General features: G+C 42.7%; 1 protein-coding gene across 3 annotated transcripts; it reads right to left on the bottom strand.

Annotated features, from left to right (window-relative positions):
• Window positions 1–1,818: 1,818 nt before the first annotated feature.
• FBXO25 (F-box protein 25) lies at window positions 1,819–20,915 on the bottom strand. 3 transcript variants are annotated; one of them, XM_056856403.1, is made up of 10 exons: window positions 20,778–20,915; window positions 13,273–13,373; window positions 12,585–12,634; window positions 11,448–11,540; window positions 9,849–9,942; window positions 8,016–8,200; window positions 7,426–7,608; window positions 6,722–6,865; window positions 5,665–5,691; window positions 1,819–1,941 (listed from the first exon to the last, which is right to left on the bottom strand). In XM_056856403.1, exons 1-10 carry the CDS (start codon window positions 20,912–20,914, stop codon window positions 1,852–1,854), a joined length of 1,104 nt encoding a protein of 367 aa, XP_056712381.1. In that variant the 5' UTR covers window position 20,915; the 3' UTR covers window positions 1,819–1,851. The 3 variants fall into 3 exon arrangements, with proteins under 3 accessions (XP_056712381.1, XP_056712382.1, XP_056712384.1); XM_056856404.1 differs by lacking the exon at window positions 5,665–5,691 and having other exon boundaries at window positions 1,823–1,941; XM_056856406.1 differs by lacking the exons at window positions 5,665–5,691; window positions 12,585–12,634; window positions 20,778–20,915 and having other exon boundaries at window positions 1,823–1,941; window positions 13,273–13,359.
• Between the last annotated feature and the right edge of the window lie 1,640 nt (window positions 20,916–22,555).

Genomic DNA, 22,555 nt, shown 5'->3' with positions numbered 1-22,555 from the left:
GAAATGCAAGTCTCAAGTCCCGTTCGGCACCTGGTGACTGCAGAGCTGCTTGGGGCCCCCCTCACTGGTGCAGCCTCTCTGGGAACTAAATCCCAGAAGAGAACAGTGGCAATTGTGTGTGTGTGTGTGTGTGTGTGGAGGGGGGTTTCTCAGAAGCAAAGCTGACTTTGGTTATCTTCCTAACCCCTTCCAGCCCTGGAACGGCCTTTTCTGCTGCAGTGGGGCTATGACAACTTTTTTATTTTTAAAAAGGCTTTTTTATTTGCCGTGGCGGCCAGGAAGCCTCTGAAGAGGCAGTGTGGCTGAGCCGCTCACAGCCGCCACAGATCCACCCCCTGAGAAATGGGGTGCCCGTGTCTCAACCACTTCTTCTCTTAGTGTCTCAGCCACTTGTTAAGTAGGTGAAGCAAGTTTCCATGGGAGGGCATGGATTCAAATCTAAGTCTCCCACACCTGAGTTCAGCATGCTAGCCAGTAAACCACACTGGCTCACAAAAACCCCTCCATTGTCTATAGAGGACCTGGTTTTACTGTTTTCATGACTGATACGTGGACCAAGCTCTTTTCCATTAGATTTAGTGATTGGAAAACCAACTTGATAGCCTTACTGTACAATGAATTACCCCAAAAAGACAATACAATTGCAGTCGAACACATCTGGATAAGCATTCATACTCACAAAAAAAGAACTGAAATCGGCAACATTTCTACCCATCCTTCAGATTAGGGTCAAGGTGAGTTAGAATGTCAACAGAAGAACACATTTGTTGTAAGGCAAAAACATGATTTATTCGTGTACAAAACTAGATTCAAAACACATAAGGCCTATATTCATCTGTACACTACATTAGGTTGAAATGATTAAGACTTCCAGAAGACACTGTTAAATCACTTTAAATTTTCCATACATTGACTTTGTCTTCCACTCTTTTCAATACCTGCGGGAGACTAGAGCAGCAGCTGAGAGATTTCTCGCCAGTCACATCCACTCGTAGGAGATGCTTTGCACCATCAAGTTGGCCAGAAGTTTTTACACGAGAACCCCAATTATTACATCAGAACATTCTACTAACATGCCACTTTTAAAGCTCAGTTAGCCCCCTGCCCCAAATCCTGACAGCAGTAAGACTAACAATAGGAGAACTAGAAGATTAAAGCAAAAGGAATTGGGGCCACCACTGGAAAGACTCCGCCACAATCCAGAAATCAGCAACCCACACAGACAGGTCTGACATTATTAATAAAATACTTTTTAAGAAAAATAAATATTCTGCAGAATGTATTTACATAATGGCACTGGCTTCTTTCACAAAGGGCTCCGCAACAGGAATGCGTGGCTAGGTTTTCACCAACATGCAACACTCACAGGTGACACAATAGGTACAAAGAAGCCCCGGAGACTGTCCTTGGAAAGATTCACAGGGCATGCAAAACTGTGTGCATCTGGAATGTGGTGTGGAAAGGAAATGAAGCCCAGGAAGGAAGTTGCTTTTGGTCACTCTTGAAACCACCTGCCTTTCCCAACTCAGAAGTCAATGGAGTCTTACTAAAATGCCAAATCATTGATGAGTTCCAAAATCTGACTAAATTACCAGTGAATCCAAGTAGCCTTGCTGTGGCTCCGATTCCATGGTGCATCTTCCCTAGCAAGGTTTACTGTCCTTCTATAAAAGAGACGATCGGCTCTGGTCCATATACTCCCCTCCTGACTCAATTACATCCCTTTTTAACTACAAAGCACATTCAGAGAAATATTGCACAAAAAAGCATTATACGTACACTGCACAACTATGCCCCCTCCCAAAAGGAAAAAAAACGATGCAAAAAAAGAACAGAAAGATGTGATTGCACTTAAAATTTGAAGAGATCTATGAAGTGCTGGGGAGATACTGGCATGAAGCAACTGTCTGGATCATTGGCCGTACAAGGATGTCCCGTATCCTAAAAAGAAATGAGTGGCATGGTTATTTTCTCTTAAAATCCCATCTCTTTACACACATACACAGAACTGTTTACCAATCCTAAAGCAGCACCTTGTTCACAATCTTCTGGTTTTTAAAAATAAATCCAAGGCAGGACCAGAGTCCCAAAATGTACTCAAGTGACCACATCTATAGTGCCTGCTGGTTTTCCCTTCTGTGTTCCCAAAGGCTGACATTCTGGATCGGCTGGGGGGGGGGGGGAGGGTAGCAGGATGGGGCAAGAGCCCCCACTTATTCACGGTTCAAAGGATCTGCCCATTTAGAGTTTGCATCTCAGAGGAGAGCAACATCTCTAGCCTTTAATTTGCAACATTCCACCTTTTGAATAATTTAAAACCTAGTAAACGCTAGCTAGAGCACCATCCCAGACCAATAAACTTTAAGGTCTTTAAAAAGCAAAACAGCCACCTGTTCAAAGCGAAGACAAACAAGTGGAAAGGACTGTGTTCCCTACAAAGATAATGAAATCACTAGCACAATTATTTTACTTATTTGAAACATTTCTAGGCAGCTAACAATATAAATTAATAATTGTATTCTTTAAACAAAGGAATTAAATAGGCCTGCCATCGAATCAAAAGAAAGGCAGCTGAAAAAGAAAATGCAAGATAAGCCCTGCAGTAGCAGACCACAAAAGTTCATCTTGTCCAGCAGCCTGTTAATCTTTTCAGTATGCAGGTTCCAGCCTTTCAAAACCAGCATACCAAATCCGGCTCTGAAGCTACACATTTGATACTGAAGACTACACTTAATTGGGGAAGATATTATCCCCCATAACAACAGATGGCTTTAAACATGTCAAATGTGAGCTGCATTATGCACATGTATCACAGCCTTCAACTGCCAGCTTCTTCATTTAGGATTGCAAAGTATGATTTGACAGTCTAGGAAAGAAGTGGCATGTGGAGCTCTTCATCTCCCAGTTCATTATGTCTTTACGTAGAGGCATACACAGTTGTGATCAGACATAATTCCCCTGGCATATTTTCTCCTGCACCATAATAAAAACATCATGCAATATTTTATCTTTTATGCCTCCTATAATCCGTCCTGCATTTTAAATGCTACTCATCTCTCTGCCGCTAGCTTTCATCCCGCTCTTCAAGTGCCTCGGCTACTTTACTAAAGGTTCAGTCATCCACTCTTATGAACACACAGCAATTTAAAGCAGAAGAGTTCAAGACACACCTGAATACACGCAAATGTTATCTAGCATTATCAGTTATGACCTGCCAGGACCAGGAAGCCCGTCCTTTCTCTCCACTCTGTTGGGGCCTACCACATCTAGAAGCACGATTGTGTCCTGTGAACCTTTCAGCCTCCATTATGTAGGCACTAGTCTCCATCCCTTCACCTGTGACCAGCCCTTTTCTTCTGCCAAACAGCAATTCCACCAAGGCTTCATCTCAAGATTGCCGGAAAGCCTCGTGAGCCCCAATTTGGGCACTCCCAGGACTACAGAGGTAAAATTGGTCAGAAGAAAAGGCACCAGAAGGCCCATTAACATGATTATTGGCCATGGAAATACAATGGCCGGCACACCCAACATGGACCAGCCCTGAAAAGTTAAAGCCTGTCATGGAGGAAAAGCACAGAGAAGAATGACCCTATTAGGCACAACCAGTTCTGTGACTATTTCTTTATGAGTTTCAGTCCAATCAAGGTGCTGGTAGGCACAATACTCTGCTGTACTGCCTCCGTATTTCCTAAGAAAAAAAGCTCCTGGTGATCTCAGCCTATAACAATGAATACTGCTTCCAAAGCCAACACCTCTGTTGCCTCTAACACACAGGACCTTTCCAGCTCACCTTATATGGAAAACTTGCAGCTGTGCAAGATCTTGCACCTTTTCTGTGTCCCAAAGCCTTCTTTAGTGTGGATAAGTGCCCAAGGGCTTCAACTGCCTCCCCAAAAACTATCCAAAAACTTGCTTCCAACTTCACCCGAAGTCTTCCCACTGAGCCCAGAAAATCTGAAGTGTTCGGTTTCTCTTGTTCTCTGGCTCCACCTGTCATTCCAGCTTCTATCCTGTTCTGGTTTTTGAGCTTCGCCTGACTGTGTACCCTGGGGGCTCTCTTCCGGTGTTTGTGTGTTAAGTGCTGTCAAGTCGCTCTCAGCCTAGTCCTGCTTTATGCTGCCTGAATCTCTAACTGTAACTGCTCTTTGCTTCTCCACCAAACCCTTTCTGTGTGGGTGTGTAGATGCCTGAGAAATGTATGCATGTCATTCCCCTTACGCTGGGTGCTAAAACCTAAAGCTGCAGCTCTTTTAGAATGACAGTGAGAGGTAGAGGAAAAGAACTTTCTTCTCTTACGTTTGGCTTTCCCAGAGTAAAAACTGGGATTTATTTTCTTTACATCCCGCCTTTTCCCCGAATAGGAACTGAAAGTGGCTTATAACATTCTCCCTTTCTCTATTTTAAGCTGAGAGTGTGTGACTGGCCCGAGATCACCGAGTAACTTGCACGGCAGAGTGGGGATTTGAACCTGGGTCTCCCAAATGGTAGTATTACACTCTAACCACTGTGCCTCGCAGGCTGTATGTCTTGGATGCATGATAACAGGATACTGGATGCCACAGAAAGACATTCCAGTAACAGGAGAAGGAGGGGCTAAAGCTCTGTTTATGAGGCCTCTGCTCTACCCTTCCTGTCCCACATTATATGGCTGCTGATTCTCTACATCAGACATTTATTAACTAAAATGTTTACATGTCTACCATTTGAGGCAGCCAATATAATATCAAAAGATACTCTTACTCAAGGAAAAGCCACACCACACCACACAAGACCATATGGGTACTGCAGTCCACATTTCAGCAGCACTTTCTCCAACTTTGACCTTGGTTTGTGGTAGGTATACTTTCCAGCCAAGTTGGCTGCCTGCGCAACCTCTGATCTAATTGACCATTATATCTGAAGTTCAGAAGTAAACTTCCCCTAGGTCAGACTGGAGACCTTTCCCCTTCTGCTGTGGATTACAATTCAGCTCTTAAATATGAGTTACTGGGAGTTATTTGTTCTGTAGACAGTGGCCCTGAGCTATGAGGAAAGGCGGGATATATTTAAATAAATAAATTCTTGCAGAACAGAATATTTTTGCGGACAGGTTTTCAACCCAGAGAGAACAACTTTCTCAACTCTCGCCTCCTACTGCACACCAAAATGCCCACTGAAATCTGGGGGGGGGGACGCACTCAGGGGACTCCCCCTGGATTAGCATATTGGCTGTAATAGATTGGGGGAGGTAAGGAAGTCATGCACTGTGGGTGGAAATCTTCCAGGCCTGGAAACACTGTGTGTGATCTACCCGTTACCTCTTCTCTACAAAAGCACCTCAAACAACAGGGTCTAAAATGAAGAAAATATCTCATCATGACACTATGCTTACTTCCCAAGAGGCATACTTTTGTGACAAGAGACCTATTGCAAAGTGGTCCCCCACCCCCCAGAAAGTGTTAACTAGAAACTGCTTCTTCTTACATCAGGCAACAAGTACTTTAAGTAATTAACCACTTAAAAATCAGCATCTTGTGGTCAAAGAACAGTTTCATCCTGTAAAGTTAACTGTGACAGCGGTACACTCAAGGCTGTGGGCATTACATTTACAAAGGAACGCCTTACTTATTTCAGCTACACAGCATGGATACAGAGAAAAGTCAGGATGAAAAGCACACAAAGTACCTTCAGTAACAAAGCAAGGTGGTAGTCCTTTTGAGGTCAGGAGGGAAGAAGCAGGAAGGAGGGCAGTAAAGCAAAAGAGAGGAAGATTTTATTGGACTAAATGACAGAGTACAAAGTGCAGTACATAGTTTATTACAGATTTCTTAAGGCTATGCCTAAAAGTTTCACAGGCTGGAGAAAATTTCCTTTAAAAATTATTTAGTAGGCATCTTGTGAAACAGGTTCTTGGCTGTGCTGAATTCCTGGTAAGCAGTGAAGGCCCATGACTGAGAAATAAAGAAAGAACAGCAACACTGGTTGGATCCAGTGCAAAATTTCAACTTGTAAGCATCGCTGGGTTCAAGCCAATGAAAGCTATCACAAAAAAGGCGTATGTCATTGGGTGTACGAGAAAACTAGGGTGGCAGTTGGAGATGTTGCCCAAGAGCCTGCACAATACATTCTGCAAGAGGAACTGGGCTATGTAGATTTCGTCTTCCGTCTGTGCACTGATGGATCCAACCCATTATTTACTTTACCTGGCTTGACCAAGCAAAATATCTAGTGAGTCACCAGTCATCTTCAATTTCTCATGAACGCTGGTGAGCTAACACCATGTCTTCAACATATTCTTTAGAAACAAATCCAGCCAAGTCAACAGAGCTTGCTTCCAAGTGAGATGTTACTAGTGGAACGTCATGGGAAGTAGGCTCTTGGAAGTGATCACTGATCACAAACACATACAAAAAAGGTGGAGGCACGAGGCACTCTATCTGCTGGCTGGCACATCCTTTAACATCCACAGATGTCTTTTTTGTCACTTCCTGTAAGCACCCATTGGAAATTGATACTTATGCTCCCAAAATTATGTTTCCTACCATTTACTACTAAATCTTTTATAGGACGGAATTTTTTAATTTGATTGATGCACCATTTATATTTTGAACCAGTGACCATTCTAGTTTATATGAAATAGGTACTACTATCTACAACAGTACTGCCCTCTCTTAGCAATAATTTCCACAACTGGTTACTTTTCAACCCGAAGTTCTGGGTTGTTTTTTTATAATGTTCTTACCTTCCAGAAAAGAATACTGCAGTGACGACAGAAATGCAAAGTATCTCCATATTGCTCCTTTATGGGGTAATATTTCTGAAGTGCAAAGTACATCAGTTTCCAATCAATAAGACCTTTTTCTGACAGAACAAGATGCCTACAGAACTGAACACAAAGGCAATATTTAAAGGGTAGCATGTTATTTCAACCCACATTCCCATTAGACAAATAGCTCTATAGAATCAAAACATGGACATGGTTACAAAAAAAAAATCATCCCTGCTTATTTGTAAAATATTTTAGGAGATTCTGGGTATGCTAAAGAGTATTAGGTTAATACTTGCAACATTGTTGTGAGTCACTACTTTGAACTGATCCAAGCTATCTGTAACACTAATAGTGCAATCCTATGACAGAATTACTCCAGCCTAACATTTACGGGCCTAGACTGGAGTAACTGCATAGGACTGCATCCAGGCAGGCTTCCTTACATGTAAACATATTTCATATTACACTACAAGGCTACATTCCTGAGTACACTTAATTGGCAGCCAATTCTGTTAAAACAGGACCTATTTCCAAATTCACAGGCTTAAGATGAGCATGTGAGGGCATTCCTCATTTTAGTTCTACACCTCTGCTGGTGTGTATGTCCTTTATGGACTTCAAACGACTCAGGTGGAAAGCTGTTCCCTCTACTTTGTATAAATATGATTTCCTCTTACCTGTTTTTCAGTAAAATGGTACTGGCAAAGCTTTTTCCACAAATGCCGGTCTTCACTGAGCATATACAATGTGGGAGTCACTTGGCCTAAAGTGATAATGTCCCACCCATCTGAGAATCTATAGAAGATGTTATTCAGCATATGTAAAGGAAGATCGCTGAGTGTAAGTCCATTGTTGACTTGCTGGAAAGAAAATTAACAGCTGTTGAGTTCAGACTAGTAAAACTAAGTCATGAGCTCACTTCCTAGTTTTGCCCCCCCTGTAAAAAAATACATATCTCCCTCAACAGAATATAAATATAAGGGGGGGAAAGGCTAAACAGTTTGTTCCTTTGGGGAATAATTAACTTTAAAATAAATAAGTTTTCCCATTTGTTGTTTCACATATATGGAGACAGTTAAATTAATTATGCTCTGCCACTCTCAGGGATGGGATTATTTGTTGCTCAAGTATATGCTTTGAGATTAGAAAAAATTAGACAAAAACCCAAGAACCTAGTGAGATCTCTCAGTGATGGATTTCTCAGCATTTGTTTGAAAATGGCATTCATACAATCCTTTCATGTTTATGACATAAAAGCTTCATATACCTTGGTCATCTGAAGATTACTGAGCTGCTGTTGCCACAAAAGGATAGTTTCCAGTCTACAAATCCAAATGTCGATGTTCCCTACCAAAACTGACTTCCCAACGCTCCTTATTAAGTTGCAGAGTGTAGAACTCAGATCCTGAAGAAGGTCTTTGATGAGACGTGGGTTGTATTGATCTTCCAATACTAGGTGGGAGAATTTTAAAAAACCGCACATATGAACAATTTTGATTTCTACTAGACTTCATCAGCTTTTCCTTTGCTCAACTAATTAAAGTATCCAAAATTTAAATTTTAAGTATTTATCAGACGAACAAATAAGGGCTAATGTAGGAACAGGCATTTGAAGCACCAACGTAATATTAAAGAATGACACTGCCAGCAAATATAGATAAAGCTGCAAGTATCAGTGTACAATGTAATTAGAATATACACGCTGGGGAGTGCAAGATTTGCAGGGGAGCAACTTCTATCCCCCCACACTGCGCCACTTCTCTTCCTAGCCTTCTCCATTCTCTTTCCCCAATGCCATTTTCCACTCCCTCTCCTCTGCCGCAGCTTTCCCACTAATCTGCAGTGATACTGGGACTGCTTAGGCTCAGGTTCCAGTGCCTTAGTTGCTAGGCAACAACACAATGCCATCTGTGATCTGAGATATCAGCAAGCATTCTGTTTTTGAATTGGTTTATCCCCCCCCCCTTTTTTAAATTTGAGTTTTTTTCCTGCAAACTTGGGAATTCCCCCAGGAGTGTAAAAAGTCTCCCCTGTATCTGTACATGCCCCCACTGTCCATATGTTTTGATCTGCGCTCTGGGGCCATTGTTCAGAATTAGATTCAAGATGTCAAAGATTCCACAAACAAACTCTTCTCTAGTCAAAACTTCTCTGAACTAGCACGAACACACAGTCAGGAGGAGTTCCTGCCTTTCTCCTCCGCCTAAAGAAGAGCAGATGCTTTCCCTTCCCGACATGACATTCATAGTTCTCACAAAAGTAGTACGAAGTCTCACTGCAGTCCAAGTGTCTCGACAGACAGCACAGCATCAGGTAAAGTGCCCCTTCCACTCTCTCTCTTTTAGACTTGAAAGATGCTTGGCCTGTTGCAATGAACCGCAGAGCCAGCTGGAAAATGGTAAGACTCCTTGTTGACTTCTCAGTGTCTGAGCCCCTTTCACGCAGCTCAGACTGATAAGGAAGGCAGCAGCTGACCCACAGTCACACTGGATCTCAAGTTCCCTATGCCATACCATATTTCTCTTGCCCCCCTGTGAAATTTTCATGGATCCCCATATGTGCACGTACACTGGGAAAATAGTGACCTATCGATATGGGTGACATTTTATCCCTTTGCCACTTTCCAAATTTATAGCTTAGAAGAGTTTTTTTCATTGCCAAGACACAATGAGCAATAATTTTAGCTATCTATGAAGAATAGCCACAATTTGTGAACCCCTGCCTCACTAGAAAAATCTGATCAAGATGACGTTTCAGTGAAATACATCTAGAAAAGGTTTCTTTCCCTCCCGTAAAGCCAACTTGTATGTTTGGAAGATAATGAATAAAGAAAATGCTGTTAGTTTCTAGGACACTAACACTAATGTGCACGCACAAAAGGGGGACCTGTAAAATATCCAGATGGGAGTGAAGGGGGAGGGGACAGAAATGAGATTTTCCTTCTTTTAATCGTTCTGCTATGCTCGCCATCCAAATTTCCTTGGCTTCAAGGATCGAGCTCCGGGAATAGCTGCTGCCTATTGCCATCTGTTCAAGCTGGGAAATACATAGCAAGAAGTTACTTTACAAAATATGTAGATCAGCAGAGGCGCAGCCTTACCCTTTCGGACAATTTTATCCAAGATGTTGAAATAGTTCTTCTGAGCTGCACCACTTAATGAAGTCAACTGGGATTTTGCAATTAACTGTAAAAGCTAAGTGAAAACAGTCTGTATTAAAAAATGCATAAAGACAAGTGAGACATGATCAGCTATGCTATATATTCAGACTTTTAAAAACTGATTAGCCCTGACATGGATAGACCCAGGCTAGCCTGATCTCGTCAGATCTCAGAAGCAAAGCAAGGTCAGCCCTGGCTAGTATTTGGATGGGAGACCACCGAAGAATACCAGGGTCATGACGCAGAGGCAGGCAATGGCAAACCACCTCTGAATGTCTCTTGCCTAGGAAACCCTACGGGGTTGCCATAAGTTAGCTGTGACTTGACAGCAAAAACAAAAACAAAAACCTGATCAAAATACAACTGGGCTGGGGGGAGGGGGGAAGAAGCAAAAACCCGAGTGGTTGACAGCTAAGGAAAAATACACAGAAATTTAAAAACAATCTTTAGAGAAGCAGATATGCCTATGAATCATACTTATGGTGAGTGATTTAACTATACTGTTAAGTCTACTGAATAAAAATGAAACATATGATAGGGAGGTGTGTAAGCTGAACCTTAATCTTTGAGTTGACTTATATAAGTTTGTTTAGATGCCACAGCAGAAACACAAGTTACTCATCCGCCCACTTGCCAGTGCTTGCTGCTAACACCATAAGTTGCTCTAGAAGCTACAGCCATATGCCCTCAAATCTAACTCCATTCGGCTCACCACCAGAATGTTTACAGAGCTTTTTCAAAGTCTCAAGCATGATCCAGACATAACAGCAGTTGCACGTACTACTGATTTCAACAGGAGGGTTAGAACGTAAGAATAGCATCAAGGCCAATGGCTCATCTAGTCCAGCATTTAGTTCCCAACAGTGGCCAATCAGATGCCTCAGGAAGGCCTACAAGCAGGCCCCGCAGACAACAGCCCTCACCTGTTGACTGCTCCCCAGAACTATTCAGTTCACCCTCCATAAATCTGTCCAGCAGCCTTTTAATTCCTTCTAAGCCAGTGGCCATCCCCACACATCATAAGCTCCATGAGCATTTTTTTCCTGTCTTGAATCTATTTCTAATCAGTTTTATAAGATGACCCTGCATACTAATATTATGGAGGAAGAAGTTTCTCTATCCACTTTCTTTACACCATGCATACTTTTGTGGACCTCTATCACCTTTTTTCTAAACTAAACCCCCCCCCCCGATGCTTTAGCCTTGACCAATAAATTAGGCACCCTAGCCCCTTGGGCTGCCCTTCTCTGCGCTTTCCCCAGCTTTTCAATATCGTTTTAGAGATGCAGTAACCCAAAGTGAACAGAGTATTCCCAAAGTGTCAAACTGTGATCAAGAGACCTAGACTCAAATCCCCCATCTCTCAGGAAGCTTGCGGGGTGGACCTTGAGCCAGTCACTCTCTCAGCCTAAGCTACCTCACAGGGTTGTTGTAACAACAAAATGGAGGTGGGAGAACAGTGCACGTGGCTCATACTTACGGGGAGGTAGGAAGAGATAAAAATACAATTAATAAGTATACAAGGCAAGAGGGACTTACTTTAACCACATAATTGAATCTTCTGATATCCTGAATAGCACTTGAAAAATCTAAGCGATTAAAAGCTTCTCCCAATGTGCAGTAGCCATGCCGCTTGAGAAGAAAAACAAAAATCCATGTTAGACGTGCACCTACATGACCCTAGAGAGCATCACGCACCCAGTTTTCCAACCACACAGCTTCCAAGATGCCAGTGTGTCCTTCCTGCCCATCTTCCCTGTCTTTCCCTTTTCCTTCTACACAAGCTTCCATTTTAAGGGCAGCTAAATCTTTCTTGACTTTGCATTCTTACAAGATTGCCTATAATGCATACAATGTCTGCTCTTAGGAATGCCACTTACCCGTTTTGGCAAGCAATACGGGGGAGGACAGCATAATATAAATCAAGATATCACTTCCTGTGAACACCTGGAACTGCCATCACACCCACACAGCAACACCCTAGTAATTCATCAAATCTCTTAGAGCATTTCTAGAGCATTGTGTTGTGGCCATGACGTCACTTATGAAATAATTTCCTGCAAAAGCTCACAAGAACATAAGAAAAGCCATGCTGGATCACACCAAGGCCCATCAAGTCCAGCAGTCTTGTTCACACAGTGGCCTCTAGGAAGCCCACAAACAAGATGACTGAAATAGCACCATCCTGCCTGTGTTCCAAAGCACCTAATAGGACTGTTCCTTTGATCCTGGAGATAATATGTATGCATCATGACTAGTATCCATTTTTACTAGTAGCCATGAATAGCCCTGTCCTCCATGAACATGTCCACTCCCTTCTTAAAGCCTTCCAAGTTGGCAGTCATCAACATATCCTGGGTCAGGGAGTTCCACAATTTAACTATGTGTTGTGTGAAAATTTTCACAAAGTACATGACGCTGTCTTCCGCTATTTGTGGGAGTCCGGCTGGCAGCTTCACTTCCGATAGGGAAGGCATGTTCAGTATGATATTATACATGGATTTAGTAACAAGCCTGAAGCCTAGAAATTTAAGTTATTTTTTTCAAACAGTTCAAGACTGATTCACAAAAACAGCAAAAACAAAAACAAAGAACTTTCTTTCACCATTAGAAGGCTTATTTAAATGGATAACTACCAAGACCACACAAACCAGGCTCACTAGATGCAGCACTTACTTCTTTGGTGCTCTCCTTATGAACATAAATCCATTTTTCACGATAGAAGCCTGAAAACAAAAAAGGTTCATTTTAAACTCTTTTTTTTTCTACAATGGCCTTTCTACAATTTCTCCAGCAACTAAAACCAAGTATTGGCTTTAACAGAACGAGATACTGATATAAAAATAACTGCATGTGAACACACGGATAACAAGAGATTCTTAAATATCAATCCATTCTGGAGCAAGAAACCATTCCTTTAAAAAAAAAAAAAACTTGCTCTTACCATTTTTGCGTGAAAAAACTTGAGCATACAAGTCATGCTTTTACAGTCTCATAAAAGATGTCCAACATACTCTTGTGCTTCTTATATATTAAAGCATTTTACGAGAATGGAGAACGGGCAGGATAAATCAAATAAAAATGAACCTGCATTACACTTCCTATTAGTTTCGCTGAAATATAAGGTCTTAGATCCTGTGGTAAATTTTCACTAATGGAAGAGGAGTGACTTTTACCTCACAGCAGATTTCCAATTTGCCCCTCATGCTGTTCCTGGGAGTCCCCAGTCCCCCAGGAACAGCATTTAGGGAGGGGCAAGGAAACCTCTATAATGGAAATGCTTTCTGTTACTGGAGATTTGCCTTTTATTTTAAAACTGTCCAATCAGAAATGCTTCCAAAATTAAAAAGCAATTCAGTCTTACACTGAGATTTTGCATTATTCCTAATATGGTCCTTTTTCCTTTTCTTGCTTGTGAATTCACAGTCTTCAGCACCGTATATATCTTCATCATCATTCAAGATGCTGAAAGAAAAAAATAAGTTGTAAAGAATCAATCCCTAGGATGCATTTGATATACTGACAGATTAACCCATACTGAAACCCCCCTATTGAAGTTTCATTTAGTTTTATTCCATCATACAGAAATTTTCTGCAGCCTTGTGAATCGGCCCTAAAAGTGGTCATATTGCTTGCCTGTGTTGGTCATTTTTGCTACCTGGTTATGCCCCGACACGATCTCCGTTATACAAAAGCTTCCTTAAATTTTTTGAGAGCTTCATATCTCAGCCTTACTTCGAGGTGCCATATTTACTTCATTTACAGCCCATCTTTTGCCCCAGTGGGGAGCCAAAGTGGCGTAGACTATTCTCCTCGCCTCTGTTTCATCCCAACAACCCTGTGAGGTAGGTTAGGATTAGAGTGGATGAGTGGCCGAAGTTCACCCAGTAAAGCAGCAAGAAAAGTTGGGCTTCACCAACCAAAAACAAAACAAAACAAGAGACAGTGGTGAAGCGGGAAAATTAACTTTAATTCACTCAGAGACCCCTATTCATTGTGCATCTGCTTCTTTGGGGGATCTGAAATAACTGCAAGAATAAATAAAAACCTTAAAGGCATTAATTTAAAATGTACTTTCAAAAGACAATACTCAGTAATATTAGCTCAATTTCTCCACATAAACATTTAAAAAACAGACTACAAAAACCACAATTAATATTAATCCATCACTTAAGAAGTACTTTCACAGATCCCTTGTCAACAGCAGGCGATATGGCAGTTCCACCGCCAATTTGCAGAATTTGAATATATTTTACGGCTTACCATATGCTGAAGATCATCAAGTATTAGGAATAATATTTTATGTATTTAATATACAACTACAAGGGTGAGAGTCTGAGCAAAAAACATTAGTCTGGCTCTCAAAATAAAAAGATGTTTAAAACTAGGTTGTGTAAGAAGTAAATAATCACCAACTAGTCGCCAGATTTGCAATGCAAATTAATAATGAAACAAACGAGCCTCCAAGTATACGTTGCCCCCACAAATCTGTGATTAGGGCAGGGCCGTCTTAATAGCATTATGGGCCCCTGGGCAAACCAGTGTGCTGGGGCCCCTACGACAACCACTCACAGGAATAAAAAATTTACTATAGTCTAGACCAGTGGTCGGCAAACCGCGACTTGCGAGCTGCATGCGGCTCTTTGGCCCCTTGAGTGTGGCTCTGCCACTTGGTTCGGAGCCCCTGCTCTCGCGCCTGCTCGCGCCGGCAGCCGGGCTGTGCTTGCTCCCTTTGCGCCGGAGAAAGAGAGCGAGCGGAGGCGAGTTTCCTGTCTGGAGCCGGCGCGCCTGAGAGCGAGAGCGAGCGCGAGCGAGCAGGTGAGCGGGTGCGCTGTCTCTCCCCACCCCCGTGGAGAATGGCCCGGGGGGAGCTCCAGGGCCCATCCATTGAAATGCGGGCCAGCACGGCTCTGTTCCGGAAGCCGCAGCGTGCAGGAACGCTGCGGCGCCCTTTAAACCTCCTCTTGCCGCCTGTCAGCTGTTGGGCGGTGAGGGAGGGGGGAAGAGGAAGAAGCCAGCCGCGGGCGTGCTGTGTGAGGCGCGAAGCTTTTAGCCCTGCTGGGCCCTGCGCGTGCTCATGTGGGAGGGGAGAAAGGTGCTGTGTTGGCGCTCTTCTCTGCCGCCCCCCTCGAAGGCCTGGGAGCCGCCTGAGGGGATCGAGGAGGAGGAAGGCGGTGAGGAGGAGCTGCTGCTGGAGCCTGGAGGCCCAGTTTCGTTGCCGCTGACCTCGCCGCCCCCACTGTCATCCCCCGGGCTGGGCTCGGTGCTGCTGCCACTGGCGGGGGCCTTTGAGGGGGGCGGCAGGGAAGAGCGCCAACACAACACCTTCCCTCCCCACCGTGCGCACGTCAGCAGGGCTGACGGCTGGCACGCACACGGCTGGCTTCTTCCTCTTCCCCCCCTCTCGCCCCCCAACAGCTGACAGGCAGCGGGGAGGCCAGCAGCAACGAAGCGGGGCCTCCTCCTCCAGGCTCCAGCAGCAGCTCCTCCTCGCCGCCTTCCTCCTCCTCGTCCCACTCAGGCGGCTCCCAAAAGTCCAGCTCCAGGCTGCCGCTGCCATCGTGTCTTCCTCAGGCACCTCTCCCCCGGCCGTTTTCACCCGCCTCCTCCTCCTCCCTTCCATCCTTCCTCCCTTTCATCCTTTCTTCCCCAGTTCCTTCCTTCTCTTTCCCAGTTCCTTTCCTCTTTCTTTCTCTCTGTCCCTCCCCCCATTCTTTCTTCCTTCCTTCGTTACATCCTTTCTCCCTTTCATCCTTTCTTCCCCAGTTCCTTCCTTCCTCTTTCCTTTCCCAGTTCCTTCCTTCCTCTTTCTTTCTCTGTCCCTCCCCCAACTCTTCCTTTCTTCCTTCCTCCCTCTTTCTTTCTCCTGACTTGCCAGAGAGAGAGTGGAGATTAATGAGCACTGTCCCTTTATATTTTTAAAGAGGGGCTCCATTTTTTTTACAATACTGTTTTCTGAAATGATTTGGAATCCAAAAGGCAACACAGGAAGCTGCTTCTTAGGTTTAACACGTGGTCTCTAAAAGTACCAACTGCAGCCACAGGCCCTTGACTAAAGGGAGCTCAGAAGAAGCAGCTCATGAAGACAAAGCAGCAAAGCACCCTGGCTTTCCCCCACCTGTCATTCACAACAGCAACTTCCCTCATTGTCCAGAACAAAGGGAATGTGGAACGGCAACTCCGGCCATGTGGCTTTGTACATTGAAGTTCTGAGGTTTAATCCCTGGAATCTCCCATGAAAGCAGCGAATTAGCAGGTTAGGAAAAGTTCCCCCACCTAGAATCTTGGGATACCAGTGCCAAAATATCCAGTTCTAGAGTAGATGAACCAGTGGTTGACAAGGCAACTTCATACCATACACTGTACTACAAGCTGCCAGAGGACACTAAGAAGGGGCTACTTACAAGCTTGATTGAAGAAAAGACCTTAGTATTTCCAGGCATGGCTTATTTTGAAGACTTGCTTTGCTCCCATCCTGGACAGCTCCTACCTTTATAGTTTGTAAAGCCCACCTTAAGCAGGTGGACAAGTTATAAGATGTTAATCAGTATGTTTTTTTTGTGCTGCTTATAATATTGCTGGCCGCCAGTTTCTATATTACTGTTTTAGTGTTTTCTTTGTTATTGCGTTGGCTGTTGGAACATTTTTAAACAGACATGCAACATGAACAGGTTTAAATGAAGCTTCCAGACTGTTTCATAAACCAAGTCATGAAGGACTCGCTCTCCTCATTCAGTCTTGTTAAATACAGAAAACCATGATAAAATATTTCATAGTACATATTCTTATGAAACCAACCACTGGTATACTTCCTGTGATCACCAGTTTATAAACATGTTAAATCACCCCCAAATCTCCACACAATGGATTATGGGGTTGTTGTTGTTTTTTGCAAGCTACCTAAATTGTCAAAGGTTTTTACAGTTCATGGATCTGTTCAAAAGATTTTAGCTGTACTATGCAGATTCTTTTGAAAGTAGTTATGAACCAATAATATTGTTTGTACATTCACACTGTATTTTTGGTATTTTTGGATACCATTTTCATTACTGCGTATCCCTCTGTCACACATTCTTTTAAAAATTTGTTTTAAAAATCAGTCTGATGCAAAGATTACCGTAACATTTCCAAGTGTTGCTAAATTAAACTTTGACATCTTACACCAAAAAATCTGAAGGAAAAAAAAAAGACAAAAAATCCACTTTTCCAAAATACCAATAACTTGAAATTGCCTTTTTTGCAAAACACTTAGTCTAGCAGAGATAAGCCGAATTGCTAAAGTTCTATAGCACAAAGCGTACAACAATAAGAAAGTCAAATTACTTTATCTTCCCATCGTCGTTTTCTGACAGGAAAATTGTATACAGGCATTTTCCCTACTCACCAGGCATTCATTTTTAATAAAACAGCTGAGTTTGTCAAATGAAAGTATTTATCGCTGTCAGTTCAAGTTTTAAAAAGCCCCCAAAATATAGCCCAGATGTTGTAAATCACTAGGACAACAAGAAGAAGAATAAAAAGAGTATGGAGAGAAAAAACCCCACACGTACTTGTATGGGGAAAATGGCAAATATTAGAAAGGGGCAAGTCAGGAATTTAACACTACCTCATCTCAAAGTGTGTGTGTTTTTAACTGACACGCATCTAAAATGGTATCCAAAGGCTTATGGCCTTCAACAGTTCCATACTTAAAGCTGTATTTAACTGGCAAGTGACTGGCCATATGGAAACCTATGCTGTGCAAAGCCCATACAGTAAGCAAAACCAGATATTGGAACAAGTTCCAAAGACATCATATGAAGCCACAAAATTCAATTTATATACAATTTACTCCAAATGGAGTACCTACAGCCAGAGTCCTGACATTTAAATATTTGAAGGGATGTCATGTTGATGAGGGAACTAGCTTGTTCTCTGTTGTTCCAGAGACTAGGACACGGAGTAATGGATTTAAACTAATAGAAAAGCGATTCCACCTAAACATTAGGAAGAACTTTCTGATGGTGAGAGCTGTTCGACGGTGGAATGTGCTGCCTCGGAGGGTGGTGGAGGACCCGTCTTTGGAGGTCTTTAAGCAGAGGCTAGATGGCCATCTGTCGGGAGTGCTTTGATTGTGGGATCCTGCATGGCGGGGGGAGGGTTGGGGTCACTGGGGATGTGGGGGGAGGTAGTTGTTGGTTTCCTGCATTGTGCAGGGGTTGGACTAGATGATCCTGGTGGTCCCTTCCAACTCTATGATTCTAAGTTAAGAGCCTAGCCATCTTCCATGGGGAAAAAACAGAAATAAATAGCTAGAAAGAAGGAAAACTAAATTTCATAGAATTGTTATGATAAATACAACAAATGCTACGATCAGCAAAAGACAAAAGAGACCCCCTCACCTCTGCAGGAGTATATCGTATACCTTGCAGCTGTGGAGAAGTTTACATCGGGACCACAAAACGCAGCATACAAACAAGGATAAAAGAACATGAAAGATACTGCAGACTTGGCCAACCTGAGAAATCAGCAGTGGCTGAACATGGACTGACACAAACAGGACACAGGGTCTTATTCCAAGACACTGAAAGACTGGACAATTCTACCAACTATTTTGTCAGATTGCACAGAGAAGCCATTGAAATTCATAAACATCAGCACAACTTTAACAGAAAAGAGGAGAGTTTAAGAATGAATAAGGCTTGGCTTCCTGCCCTGAAAAACCTCCAGACAAAGACAACATTCAACAATAGCCATACAGATTAGTTTTGGATTACACACATTAACAGATCACTTCAGGATACAATGGTTCCATATAAACATACCATACCCTCATTAGCACATTATCTTGATACTTACAGGACAATACTTTTGCAGGACAATACTCAGCTCAAACCCAACCCCTTTCTGACTATATATTACTCTTCCTACACCCTTGACACTGAGAGACACTGTCCTTCAGTGTTACTACTCTGAAGATGCCTGCCACAGTTGCTGGCGAAACGTCAGGAAAGAAAATTCCAAGACCACGGTTACACAGCCCGGATAACCTACAAGAACCAATTCTTTGTACACTTCCTGAACCACCTTCCCCCACCTCCATTTTGGTCCATCTTAGCCAGCCATCTACCTAGGCACGGACTCCACTCCTGTAAGATTCTACAGCACCTAGCACATTTCTAGTACTAAGCAGTATAAGAAGGCACAATTGCTACCACTCTAGGGCTCTACACAGACAACCTAGGGGCCACACAGAAGAGCATCTCATGACTGAAACTTCAATTTTATTGCTGACAGCACATCACCACCAGTAGAAACACGTGGGATTTTATCCTTGTACTTTCTGTGTCTGCAAGAAGCACTTATAAGCCCAGATGTATGAGAATGGTAAGAGTGCTTGGATTTATCTGTGTGAATATTCAGTTGCCATCTCTGTCACTTCAGCTTCTAAGGCTGGATATATTTTTTTGAATCTTCCATGCCCATTTGGTGAAGATCATGTAATGAGTTGCGCCAACCTGCAATTTCAAGCTTTTAACAGCATTAACCTAGATTTTAACGTGGGTATAAATGCTCACCTTATATTTAAAACAGTGGAGTCCCCATGGCAACAGATAATTAGGCTCTTACATTATTCCTGAACGCCATGCTATTGGTTGCCTAATATAAGAGCAGCTTTCAGCTGCGCTCACAAAACAGGTGTCCTTTCTCTACAAAATATGCGCTGACTGCATCATTGCAAAAATATGTAAAAATCACTTTGATACACTAGTCAGATATTATTCTACAATGTTTAGAGCAAGTTAAGCAATCCAGCCCATCAAGTGACGCAACATGCCAATAACTAATTTTACCAAGTACCGGTAAACCTGAGTCTTTTACATTATTTGTAGCTATTTGGAAAACTTAAAATAACGTACTGAAGCTTAAAAACGCTTTATTCCAGAAAAAAGTACTGTGCCTAAAACCCTAAGTTTTAAGTCCACCTTTTCCATTTCATATCTAAATTCAAAACCCCGCTTATTTAGTTGTCATCTTCTGGGCCCAAAGTAAGGGTGTCTGACAATTCATCACTACACTCTCCTCCTCACACTAGAGTTTTTAAAGCTCAATTGTTTTCTGTGTCTGAGAGACAGCATTTTTATAGTTCTTAGGGTCTGTTTACATATTATGCATGGTATGTCGAAGGTACTGGGAACTTCTTTTGCATTGGATCCAAATCCCTGATGAATCTGAAACATCTAACTCAGCTCACCACACAGTTTCAGTAGACCGATTAAGCCCAGAATGGAATAGTTCGAAGGAACCTGAAAGATCTCCTCCTCCTGTTCATTCAGATAATATTTAAGAGTTTCTACTCCAAGTACCCCTTTAAGGTTATACAGATTTCAACTCAGGATAGGCCTGTAGTGGTCCACTACTTGTAGAATTTTCTTGCCCAAGAAAAGTTAGACCTCTTTTAGCTTTTATATGGCAAATAAACAATGCTTTGTTTGACTATGCTTAACAAGCGATGCTGTTCTCTGCTCCTGTCAATTGTGGGGGGGGGGAGGGCTAATTCTGTATAAAGGTAAAGGTCCCCTGTGCAAGCACCGGGTCATTCCTGACCCGACATTTACTAGGCAGACTTTGTTTACGGGGTGGTTTGCCAGTGCCTTCCCCAGTCGTCTTCCCTTTACCCCCAGCAAGCTGGGTAATTCTGTACAGATTGCCTTTTTATAAATGCCCCATCACGGTGGGAAGGTACGATAAACACTTTAAACAAACAAGCAAGTAAATGATAGCAGAGGGTATATAAAGAGAGATCGTTTTCAGCATCCCCCACATACTACAAATTCAGCCCATGAGAAGGCCCACCAACCTTTTCCACTTCTCCCCAAGAAAACTTACACAGCATGACTGATGTTGTTAAGCTTATTGTTCTCATCCTCCAGTTCTGAACCGCAAGGCTCACATCTTTTCCAACCATCTTCTGTTTTAATCCACCTCCACCCTGGAGACCGCCAGTCCTGGCCCAAAAAAGGCATGGTTTTCTGAAAGGCAACAAAGGACCGATCCAGTTGTAAAATGCCACAGCTTCAATTTCACAGTTAAACAAAAAGGATGCTCTTCAGAACACTGCCAGGAGAACCTTTGCAACAGGGGGACTGGGGGAGGGATAACTGACACACAACCATGGAAGAGGAAAGTATTAGTGGCAATTAGCCAAGATGGTGAAAGCATACTTCTCCAGGCTCATTAGGTTTCTGAACAGTTCAAATGCAAGAAGGAAGAAGAGACCATGAAAACAATACCAGAATGCCATTTGTAATTATTTGTGGCGTTTGCTCTAGAGATAAAAAAATAAGGCCAAGGCCAATGGTGCAAGTGAAGAAAAATATATTTTATTTAAAAGGTAAAGATAATTCCCTATGCAAGTACCAGGTCATTACTGACCCATGGGGTGACGTCACATCCTGACATTTACTAGGCAGACAATGTTTACGGGGTGGTTTGCCATGGCCTTCCCCAGTCGTCTACACTTCACCCCCAGCAGCAAGCTGGGTACTCATTTTACCAACCTCGGAAGGATGGAAGGCTGAGTCAACCTTGAGCCGGTTACCTGAAACCAACTTCCGTTGGGATCGGACTCAGGTCGTGACTGCAGTACTGCAGCTTACCATTCTGCGCCACTCAGTTAAAATTCCCTTATCGTTTCGCCAACAGGCTTCTTCAGGGGAATCTGTAATATATAGAATATGCAAATACAATCTCATAAATAATAATGGTTATTTAGTTAAAATTATACAAATAAAGCATTGTGTTAAAATCAAATTAAAATTTGTACAGTATAATATCAACCAGGTAGAAAACCATTAAGCATGACTTTATATGTTTGTACCTGGTTGATATTATACTATACAAGTTGTAATTTGATTTGAATACAATGTTTATTTCTATTATTTTAACTAAATAACCACTGCTATTTATGAAAACTTTAGTAATGTATTTGCATATTACGTTACGGATTCCCCTGAAGAAGCCTGTTGAGTAATAATGGCCCAGGCTGGCCTGATCTTGTCAGATCTCAGAAGCCCTAGCTACTACTTGGGAAACCACTAAGGAAGTCCGGGGTCACTATGCAGAGGCAGGCAATCCCAAACCACCTTTGTTCATCTCTTGTCTTGAAAACCCTACACAGGTCCCCATAAGTTGGCTGTGGCATTTTCCACCACCTCCAATAAATGTTTACTTTACTTGCACTATCAGCTCGGCCTTGTTTTTAAACTTCTTAGTGACTAGCGCCCTTTTATTTTCTCTTTGCATTGACTCAAGAATAATATGATATGGTAAACACACTCCTTTTTCCCTTATCAAGTGACAACCTACTTATGGTGACCCCATGGGGTTTTCAGGGCAAAAGACATTCAGAGGTGGTTTGCCAATGGCTGCCTCTGCATCACGACTCTGGCACTGCTTAGTGGTCTCCCATCCAAATACTGACCAGGGCTGACCCTGCTTGGTTTCCAAGTTCTGATGACACTGGACTAGCTTGGGCTATCCAGGCCAGACTAGCTACTTGTTAGCACAACACCAGCCAACGTGGTGTAGTGGTTAAGAGAGGCAGACTCTGGAGAACCAGGTTTGTTACCCTGCTCTTCCACATGAAGCCTGCTGGGTAACCTTGG

This window comes from Euleptes europaea, chromosome 10 (genome assembly GCF_029931775.1).
Source record: "Euleptes europaea isolate rEulEur1 chromosome 10, rEulEur1.hap1, whole genome shotgun sequence".
Classification (NCBI taxonomy): domain Eukaryota; kingdom Metazoa; phylum Chordata; class Lepidosauria; order Squamata; family Sphaerodactylidae; genus Euleptes; species Euleptes europaea.
This window is presented reverse-complemented; position numbering and strand designations above follow the sequence as displayed.